Source organism: Corylus avellana, chromosome 3, assembly GCF_965113065.1.
Source record: "Corylus avellana chromosome 3, dhCorAvel1.hap1.2, whole genome shotgun sequence".
NCBI lineage: Eukaryota > Viridiplantae > Streptophyta > Magnoliopsida > Fagales > Betulaceae > Corylus > Corylus avellana.
In genome coordinates, this window is record NC_142492.1 from 12,735,894 (window position 1) to 12,747,106 (window position 11,213).

At 33.6% G+C, this 11,213-nt stretch overlaps 1 protein-coding gene across 1 annotated transcript; it reads left to right on the plus strand.

Moving 5' to 3' along the window:
* The first annotated feature begins 8,674 nt into the window (after window positions 1-8,674).
* LOC132175408 (reticulon-like protein B2) lies at window positions 8,675-11,213 on the plus strand. The gene is made up of 5 exons (XM_059587359.2): window positions 8,675-9,065; window positions 9,778-9,958; window positions 10,047-10,188; window positions 10,624-10,693; window positions 10,788-11,213. The coding sequence occupies exons 1-5, from the start codon at window positions 8,843-8,845 to the stop codon at window positions 10,952-10,954; spliced, it is 783 nt and encodes a 260-aa protein (XP_059443342.2). The 5' UTR covers window positions 8,675-8,842; the 3' UTR covers window positions 10,955-11,213.

The following is an 11,213-nucleotide window of genomic DNA, read 5'->3' on the forward strand; positions in this document are numbered from 1 at the left end:
GCAACACCGAATTATTTTATGATCTAAATTATATTATTTTACATGTTATCATTATTACATTATTTAAAAATTTTAAATAACGTGATATTATGAATGTTGATGATAGTTTTCGGTATGGTGAATACAAGGACTGCTTGCCACCTTTCTTCATGCTCCACTTCGTACCTGCAACATGAACTACGGTCAAGAGAACTCTTCGAGTGATGTTCCAGCGATCCTCCTCCGATGCCTAAATTAGTTCATTTCTCTTAGTCTTAATTCCAAGAAGAAAACGGTCATGACCAATACCAACTATCCCGTCCTCAAGGAGTAACTCAATTGGCAGTGGATCACGTCTCATGAAGCAAATGTTACTAGTTCAAATCCCCCTTCCCTCTTTTCCCTGTGTGAACATGTCCAAAAAAAAAAATAATAATAATAATAATACCGACCCTCCCCTCTATTGGTCTCCAAAAAGTGCTATACTTTTTTTTTTCCTTCCAAAAATTAGATTCCAAATTCTCCAACATTTAAGGGTAAAGTAAAACAAGGCAACCAATTAGTAAGGTAGAATGCCCAAATATAGTGCAAATAATGGGAAACTCTCAAAGTGACAAATAGATCGATCCCTTTGTCATCATAATCAGGAAGATCTCCATGATCCGAAATTGTTTGTCTTGCTTAGACAAATACAATACAAGTTTGATATAAGCCCCACATAATCATGGCGAATGGCGATGAATATCCATCACAAACTTTGTTTTTTCTTTTAGAGTGGCCCATCATTCTTTTTCTTTTCCTCCCCTCTTGATCTTTATTCTTTTGTTCTTGACAAACTCCATTTTCTCTTTTTTCTCATTTTGGGTAATGCAATGATATCTTCAAAGTTCGGCGCTATGTCTCTATTATTCCTTTTTCGTACTTTCTATAGGGTGGTTGCTCTCTTCTGGCCCCTCCCTCTACTTCTGAGTTATTGGCTCACCCAACCAAAGTGATTGGCTGCTCTCAAATTTTATTTTATTTTTCATCTTTTTATATAGTTCTCGTAGCTACAATGTAAGGAAAAAGGAAAAGGTGAAAGAGGTTGAGTTTTCAGTGTCAATGATGATTTTACAAAGTTTTTTTTTTTTTTTTAATTGGATTAAAAGAATTTTTTAAACCAAGCTCATGAAATTGAGTATTTGATTCTCACGATCATAGAAAATGAAATTCTCATATGCTTTTTATAAAGATAGATTTTAATTTAGAGTTTTAACTTCTATAGAGATCTGGTATAAAATACGTTATTTGTGCCTTCGAATAACAACTTGTCACATCATATTAAGGGTTGGTTTGGATTTGCAATTTCAAAAAGTGCAATTTTAAAATGTGAAAATGTTATTTTTAAAACACAGTAGAACGTTTAAAATTACAATTTAGCCTTTAAAATCCTGCGTTTTTTTTTTTTTAAAAAAAACACCACATTGCTTGAGATTTGAAAATATAGATTTTTATGTTTTCAAATCGCAATTTTTAAAAAATGTAACCCTAAACGAACAAGTTTTTTGCAATTTGATTTAAAATTGCACTTTTTGTCCATGAATGCCCCCTAAAACACCAAAACACTTTCAACTGAAAACGCCCCATCATATCAAACTCATCAACCAAAAACTTGAACCTACGGTGTTCACTGTTGGATCTGGATCCCTTATAATTGAGTTCTCATAAAAACCATGTTAAAGTGCATGCAGGTACACCCTGGACCACCTTCAATATGGATGTGTCCTAATTACATGCCATTGGTGCATACAATTATCAAAGTAATTCTCCTTCATAAATGAGACTTTATCTTTAGGGATCTAGAAAAATTGGGAATAGGATCCTCTCCGGTCCAAAATGGATTGGAGAATATCTAGTTTATAGCTAGAATTTTTAGAAATTCAAGATCCACAAATAAGACACCTGTTCTACTAACAAAAAATAATAATAAAATATTATTTTATATTAAAAAAATATAAAATAAAATAATAAAATAATAAGGGGTGGTTGGCTACCCTATTGGGAGTGGCCAGCCTCCAACCAATTTGTCACATTTAAGATTTCTAAAAAAAAATTCTAACCATAAATTGAATATTCTCTAATCCAAAATAGACTGGAGAAGATCCTGTTCCGAAAAATTGAGGTACAACTTTTAAATCTTCAATGGGGACGGTTCAACACCCATCACCAACCAATTTGTCATATCCAATTAAAGGGAGGTGGTGGGCTCAAATCTTTGACAAATATAGTGGGCTCAACTGTAAAAGCCCATTTGCTTACTTATTAGCCGAATGTCTCTTTAGAAGCAAGCACTACAACGCATGCAGTCTCGGATCCAGGCCTTTTCCATGTAGTCCGGGTTGACCCAGGCCTATCAGAAATTTAATGCATACAAAATAATTAGAAAAAAAAATTGCTTTAAAAATCTTTTAGGAAAGTTTTATAAATTTTTTTTTTTTAAAAAAAAATCCCAAGAACTACCATCCTCTAAATTGGTTAAAGAGAGTGGCCGAATCACTCACAAATTCAGTTGAGGAATTGTTGAACTACTCTCAAAAGGAAGGTGGTTTGGTCAATGGGCGGCTAAAATGACTTGGTGGTTTTATTATTATTTTATATATATATATATATATATATATATATATAATGATTTATTTTTAGGGTTTAATCCTTGTTTCACTTTAGTTTAACTTCTTTATTTTTTATTTTTTAAAGTTTACTTTTTATCACAGGAAGTACGTACTCTTGATTTGCCTAAAGACGAATGATACATCAGTCTAAATTTCATTCAAAATTTGACGCTATATCAGCACCAATAACAAATTAACACGTGCCCACAAGGAGAATAAAGTATTTAACCATTCTTTTTATTAAAAATAATACATGCCGTGGCCTTACCTTATGACTGTGTATGATGTGGCAACATTGTTAATAATTTAATGAAAAGGGAATGAAATGATTTATTTTAAAAAAGTGTATAGCTGATTTATTTATTTATTTTTAAAAGATAAATTGTAACCATATCTGAATGGACAAGTTTTTTTTCTACATTAGGTTGGAGGATTTTTTTTTTTTAATTTAGTTTATAAAAATGACATGTGTCCATTTTTTTTAATAACAAGTAAGGTGTACATGAATTTTTTATAAAATTTATTCTAACTTTGTCCATACTATATAAAAAAATATGTTCATCTCACGTATTTAAATGACATATGTTACTTTTATTCGGAAATTTCTCCACGCATATTCTGTGGCATTGGTACGGGGTACCCATCGCATATTCGCGGAAATGTTCTCAAACCAAACCATAGGCAATGGCCGCCTTAAGGTGAATGACTGAAATGGACGCGTTAATCGGAAACAGAAGCCTCAAAGTTGAGGTGATACAACAGGGTTATAGTGGTCAATACAGCAACGTAAGGAACTTTCATCATCGTCCTCGAGTCGTTTTTTTGTCGTTGAAGCAAATGCAAAGGTCTTAAACTAGAAGAGGTTCTCTATGGCCTATGCTTCGCATGATGACCATTTCTGCTTCTCTTTGAGCTCCAATAAGGTAATCCTAGTGCTATTCCACCACCTTAATCTCTTTCTCTCACGATCTTTACTGCACTTTGTTTTCTTGTTTTTTTTCCCCTTTAGTTTGTTCTTTCTCTCTGATTCATAGTTGATGATTTTACGTACGTTTTGTTTTAATTATGGAAAAAGAAGAAACCCAAAAGAAACTGTGTGATAATTTTTATTTATTTTTAAATATATTGACATATGTACTGGTAATTCTTATGTGTGAGGGGCAAATTTTGTGGCCATAAAATGGCTATCATATCAATGTTTGTGCAAGAAATGTTTGGATTATTGGATATGCACCAGAAAACAACAATTTACAATGTTTTCTGGCAAAAGGGCTACGCCCATTGAGGAAGAGGGATATGTTTAATGCAGAAATCTTATAACTACATAGTAATTGCAACAAGGAAGCAGCTGCACACTGGTATATGTCTTATCAAATGTAGTGCTCTTGTCTGGTGTAGTTTTTACAACCACTTTGTACGTTTCTTGGTAATGTCTTTATTGTAGTTCTATCTTCAACATCCATATATAAGAACCTTATGACATAAAATGCTGTACATGGTAGGAATTTAGACAAATTACATATATCCAGTTGACGATTTGGAAAAATGAGTACATGAACTGATGTGGGAATGGGACACAATATGACTTTATAAGTAGATATATAAAACATGTTTGGTCAGTTATGATCTTAAAAGTTAAGAGTTTAATCAAATCAATCTCAGGGCTTTCGATAAATGGCCCTAACAGTTGGTATTAGAACATGTACCATATCACGGGTTTGAGTCACAAGGGGCTGGACTAAATGTCTTGGTTTGAATCACATAGCATCGTGTTAAGTTATTGAATATTGGTAGGTGAGTGAAGTCGTAAAAAAAAAAAGGGAAAAGGCCACTGTTACCATTAGTATCAATAGAGTAGGCTGCCATTGACATTGGATTCTGAAGCGTGATGGAATGTTATGATCCTCTTAGGGCTTTTGGATTAATGGTTAGGCCCTTAACACAAATCTAAGCATTGAGTAAAGATAAGAGGCATATTTACCACTCATCCATCTGTTGCAGTGACATTTGAGGCTATTAGTTTTTCAATTTTTCTCTCATGATGCAGTTTTTTACTTCCTCTGCTTTCCGAGGATGAATGGTTTGCAATTCGTAATTTAAGGTGGAAGGGCAGAAACTATAGTATAAAAATGGTAGTTGGCATTTACCGGTTATGGTAGATTAAATCTTCCTTAGCTATTGCATATTAGGCATCTTATCCGTTCATTTTTTTCATATTCCAATGTTTAGTACTGTCTAAATCCTTTGAACCACTTGATCCTAGATCAATAAGGATGGTCTATAGTTGCCACTTGCTTATCCTATATTACACCATCCAGATTCCAGTGTTGTGCACCTTAAGCTGCTTTTAAAACAAAACAGAAAGCGATTTTATCAATTGTGAAGTCCTAAGGAAAATTCTAATACTCTAGTTTTCTTGTGCTTCACTTCTAAGGAACCACTGGCCAATGCCATAAGTCAAGCCTTCTGGCTTGGCATTGTCATGGTGGTTGAGTAGCAAAAACTGACATTCCAGCTAAATTTGGTCAAAAGTTATCCATACCCATTTCATTTGATAGAGAAAATGAGCTATTTAACCTTAACCTTCATCTTTTAATTTTTCCCATCATTCCTCTTCTTCTCCTAACTTCTCTCCCCCACCTTCTCTTTTCCTTGCCTACCTTCTTCTAGTTGAGGCAAATACTGTGGTAAGGTGAAAGGTGAAAGGTGAAAAGGTTACAAGGTGACTTGATCTCATGATTTGCTGCATAGGAGCAAAGTGTGGATACAAAGGGCAAATGAATTCCCCAAGTGTATGATATTGTTACTGTACATAAATTCTACCCCTCCCTTCTCCTCTAGGCTTATACTTTGCTTCCTCCCAATTTTATAATTGATTTCCCATCCTTTTGGTTCTGAGAACATAAAGTTGGTAATTTCTTCCTTCGCTTTCTGTGTGTTCAGGGTTACTTTCTGCATATTCTTTAATCCAATTAGCTGGCACCTATTTAGAGAGTAATTAAGCATTAGTCAATTCTTTCAACTGCATTTACTATATACTTATATCTGCCTTTTATGTTAAGTATGCACAGATCTCAAAATTTAAGGGGTTATAAAGTAGGTGTTTTGTACTTTTTGTTGCTCACTTTTATCTGGCAATGGGCTAATGTGAAAATCCTGTGGGGTTGTTTCCATACGCATGTGTATGCTTTTTGACTAGTGCTTTTCTCTCACAGAAACAGGATGTAGGTCCATCTAGATCATGCCCAAGTTTATGAATCTGCTTTTGAATTTAGGTCTGTTTTGTTGGTTAATGTTTAGAACTTTCAGAAATTTGTTCTCTTTGCTGGGCCATGAGAAGAACCCTCCTCTGGATCTTTGCATTCACAAAATGGATACTTTTTGGTGTTTGCATGTGCATGATTAGCAAATCTACAGTGATAGATGGGGCTATCCACACAGGCTTTTAGGCTGTTACAGTTGGGTGATTGGCACAGGCTGTTAAAGTGTGGTGCCTCTGTCTTTGAATTAGGCAGCATTCTACCTAATCACTATCAATTAGTCAAAAAAACCAGTACTTATTGGGCTCGGCAATGCTTTCTACGAACAAAATAATTAACAAATAATTTCAAACACAAAATATTGGTAAACTACTTTAAAAGAATACACTCATCTCCGCCATTTAACATCTTTCCCGGTCATGTTTAGAGTATTTTCAACGGTGTTTCTAAATTAGTTTTTTAGTTAAATTTAGTTATTTTGTTAACTTTTCTTGCTCAAACAGATACTGTAAAATAAAAGATTTTCCTACTATTGCTACAATGAACTTTCATATTTACAAGTTATTGTAGCAACTTGTAAGTAATATTTTATTATATTTTATCTTTTTTTCTATTTTTTTAATCTTTTCTCCCTCCTTCTCTCTCTCTCTTTTTATGGAGAAGACAAGAAAATGATAAAAAACTAATAAAATAATATTGAAAAAATAATATTTAATTAGAATAGATAGTTAAAATAGATATTTTGTTGGGAGTGTGTAGTGAAAAATTAATAGCTAAAATAAAAAAAAAAAAATTGTTTTTTTGAGTAGACTTCCTCAAAAGATCCTACTCATATATATATATATATATATATATATATAAACTTCTTTTTCTTTTTAATTTTTTTCCTTTGATTGTGGGGGGTTTGGGATCAATGCCTTCAAGTTAGTCAAGCGGGACCCAGTTCACACCGTGGAAGCAGCTGATATGAGGGTCCAGATTCTATTGATGAAGCGATAGTTGGGGTGGGTGGGATAAAAAGTTTAGGTGTGGGGCAAAATTAATATATTTTTTTTAAGATAAAAAATTAATTTTAAAAGATCTATTTTGTAAAAAAAAGAAAAAAGAAAGATTTTAGAGATATTTTTAAAATTTTTGTAACGACCAAACACTTGGGGGGATGGTTCTATCCCTAATCCCATAGATGCATGCCTTTCACATCATCTAGGTATTTCTATGCCTATCACACCATGTAGGTAGTATAGGTATGATATTTTTTTATACCCAGAGTGTTTGAATTTGAGAGAGTGTTTGAATTTGAGAGACTGTTTGGAATTGTGTTAGACAGTTTAAAAAGTATTTTTAAGACGTAAGAAGATGTACCAAACAAGAAGTTGACATTTTTAGTGAAAAATTTTAAAAATATTTATTTGATTTTTTTACTCTAAAAATTGCCAAAAAAATTATTTTTAACTTAAAAACTTTACTTTTTAAACACAATCCCAAACATATTCTAAGTGAAATTTGAGCGGTAGAAATGAGAGGGGTTACAGGATCCAATTATCCGAGATAGGTACGTCCTACTTCTTAAACCGTAGGAAACAAGTAAGGTTATTTATATATAACCTTCTCTTTGTAGGGTATTGAATTTTATTAATTTCAACGCCCTAATTATAAGGATCATAAATCCTAGTCTAATGGTGCCTAGTCGGTTTTACAAGGTTTTATAATTAGTCGGGATGAGGCTGACGTTTGACAATGACATTCTCTTGGATTATTATTAAAATGTAATTTAAATGTTATATGAGATTTAGAAGTTTCTCTATAGTTCTTAAGATATTTTTATATAAATATTTTAAATTTTTTTTAAAAAATTAAGATTAAGATTTTACCATATTAAAAATTATTTTTATTTTTAAAACACAATACAATATAATAAGTATTGAATTCATAATGCTGATAAAATGTTGATATAGTATAATTTTAAAATAAAATTTTACATAATAATACCCTAAAAGTCCCTTTTGCCCTTTTACACATAAATCTTTAGACTAGATAAACAGTAGTATTCAATTTGAGAAAACCATAGGCTAAATAATTGGTAGTATTAAGTTCAACAGAAAAAATTAAAAATTAAAAGTGGTATTATTGAATTCGATCACTGAAAAATCTTCTAGCCCTTGCTTCCTTTTGTAATGTTCTCATTATATTTTAATTACAAAATATTTTAATTTTTTTAATGTTCCACCAATTCATCATTGAGATTATTTTTTTTGCGATAAAAAAAAAAATTCCTTCATAAGATTAAAGATTAAAAAAAAAAAGTAAATTTTATTTTATGAAGGGTATTTTTGTCATTTGTGCATTGCGAAAGGAGAACATTGCTACTTTAATGATAGATTAAGAAAAATATTATATTGTAAAAATTAAAACATTGAAGAGAATATTAGAAAACCAATTTTAATTAGAGTAGTAAATGTATTTAAGACTTTCTTAATAGTTAAGGTAATTAAATGTAGTTAACTAAAAAATAAGTTATTTTCTTTTTTTTTTTTAAAAAAAGGTTTTATTTTCTTAACTACTAAGGCTCTGTCGGCCCAAGGTGTCCACGTGTCGGAAGATCAACGCGTCTTATTATGTCATTTCCCACTTGCCTTCACTATCACACAATGGGACTTTCCTCTTATCCGCTCTGCGGTTTCAAACGCACCGCTATCCTCCTCTCGACACGTGTACCGCTGGCGGATCTGTCAAATCTAACGGCCGTTAACCTCGGTCCTATAAAGATAGCTAACCTGCTCTCCGTTAATTTGGATCCACTGTTCGACTGTCCAGATTTAATCAATCACAAGCTCTCGGCCACTATATAGAGCCCCGCACAGAGGGAGTGAGAGTTTCTTGCAGTTTCGAGACGTTTCGAAACGACAGCGTTAGGGATTTTGGATCGTCGGTTAGGGTTTCGGTGAGAGAAAAGCTATGGCGGAGGAGCAGCATCTGCACGAGGAGCCAAAGGCTGAGTCGTTGATGGAGAAGATATCGGAGAAGATCCACGGCCACGGCGATGCGTCGTCGTCGTCTTCGTCGGATTCGGAGGACGAGAAGAAGAAGAGCCACTCTTCTCCGTCGCCGACGCAGCCCAAGGCTTACAAGCTCTTTGGGAGAGAAAAGCCAGTGCACAATGTTCTCGGTGGTGGCAAACGTAGGTTAAATTAATTTTTTATTTTATTTGTTGGAAATGGAATGGGAATTGTGCTTGAATACAAAATTTTTTTGTTTGTTTAATTTAATTTGTGGTGATGAAATTTGGTTGAATTTGCTTCAAATGTTTTTTTTTTGATTTGTTTAGATGCTGAGAAAGTGTTGCAGTAGTAGTAATATGCGATCTGAATCTGTCTTTATTAGCAATTTTTGGCTAATATTAGTGTGTTCGTCTAAGCAAACGTTACGTTTTAGAGTTAAAACTAAGCCTATTTTTTAATTTTTTGGAAAATTTTGCGCTGATTTATGCTTTTTTGGTGGCGATTGCCATTATTCTGCATCTATTGTTGTTGGTAGTTGCTGAGATTTCCTTTTGAGATTTTGATGCGATCATTCTGGATCTAGATCTGGTTTTATTTCGGAGTGGAGCTTGTGGTATCGATCAATCTATGCTGCTAAAAGTTAGAAAGGTTGTGAGGATTAGTTTGATTGGCTTTCAAATGTTGTTGATGTGATTGCTTCTCTCAGAGGGTTTCCTATTTTTAGCTTTGCAAACCCTTTTTGATGTTCATAAACTTTTTCAATAGTATTTTATGAATAATAATGATTGAAGGTTTTGTTTAAACTATGATTACCATGACTAGCTCTTATTGGAAATATGAAAATACCAATTTGAAGCTCGACGTTGATTTAATCAATCTTTTATGCGACAGCCGCTGATGTTTTCTTGTGGAGGAACAAGAAGATATCAGCAGGAGTGCTTGGTGGCGCAACTGCTTTATGGATTCTGTTTGAATTGCTTGAATACCACTTGCTGACTCTAGTTTGCCACATCTTCATTCTGGTTCTTGCGGTTCTTTTCTTGTGGTCCAATGCATCCACCTTCATCAATAAGTAAGGCTGCTGTGGTTGCAGTTGTTTGATTGTTTCAATTTTTTCTCCTTTTGTTCAGTTTGTTCTTACTTCCGTTTTGATCAATTAGGAGTCCACCACGTATTCCGGAATTTCATATCCCGGAGGACCCAGTTCTACAGATTGCTGCTGCAGTGAGGATAGAGATCAATCGTGCTTTCGGAGTTTTGCGTGATATTGCATCGGGAAGAGACTTGAAGAAGTTCCTATCAGTATGTTCATATCTGTATTTGTGATTGTACTTTGTTGATGATATTTGGCATTGTAGATCATTTCTGGGAGAACTTGAGAGTGACCAAATAGTTCCATGTATAATTGCATGATAATTGTTGTATGAGTAATGTTATTTAGTAAACTGTTATATGATTATCATACAACTAAGATGATGTGGTAGTAAAAATTAGTCTTTGAATCAACAAAGGGCTTGTAAAATGAAAAATTAAGGATTAATTTTTACTGTCACGTCTTTTCAGTCGTAGTATGACAGTTGTATCACAGTCTACTGAATAACATTTCTTTCGTTTTATTCAAGTATATGACTCTTGAGTTCCATAAACTGCAATCTTTGTTTGTATTGTAGTTTTGAGCTATGTTTCTTATACATGGTTAATGCTGACCCGCTATTTGGGAATGATGTGACGAATTAGGTGATTGCTGGCTTGTGGATTTTGTCTGTTGTGGGGAACTGGTGCAACTTCTTGACCTTGTTCTACATAGGTAATCTAATGGGGTTGATATATATATATGCATTAATTAGTTAAAACAAGAACAGATTAGCTCTTAACACAGTAGTTTCTTGATTTTATTGCAGCATTTGTTTTGCTACACACGGTGCCCGTGCTCTATGAGAAGTATGAGGGCCATGTGGACTCATTTGCTGAGAAGGCACATGGTGAGATCAAGAAGCAGTACGTAGTTTTTGATGCAAAGGTTCTGAGCAAGATTCCTAGGGGGCCATTGAATAGGAAGAAGGATTAGAGTGTCAAAGACTTCATGGCCATTTCATATAGCTCTGACAATGTTTTGTGAATGTGGTGCGAGTTTTTATCCATGATTGTCTAGAACCCTGTTATCTTTTTTATTGTTCTATGGTCTTCGGGTTCACAACGTGGATTGATATGGGTTTTTTTTAGTACTTGGTTTTGCAACATACATATGGCTCATTTTTAAATGGGTCTATTTGGTGACCTGGTGATATGTTACTTTTATATATTTGCATATTAATTAGTGCCATGTA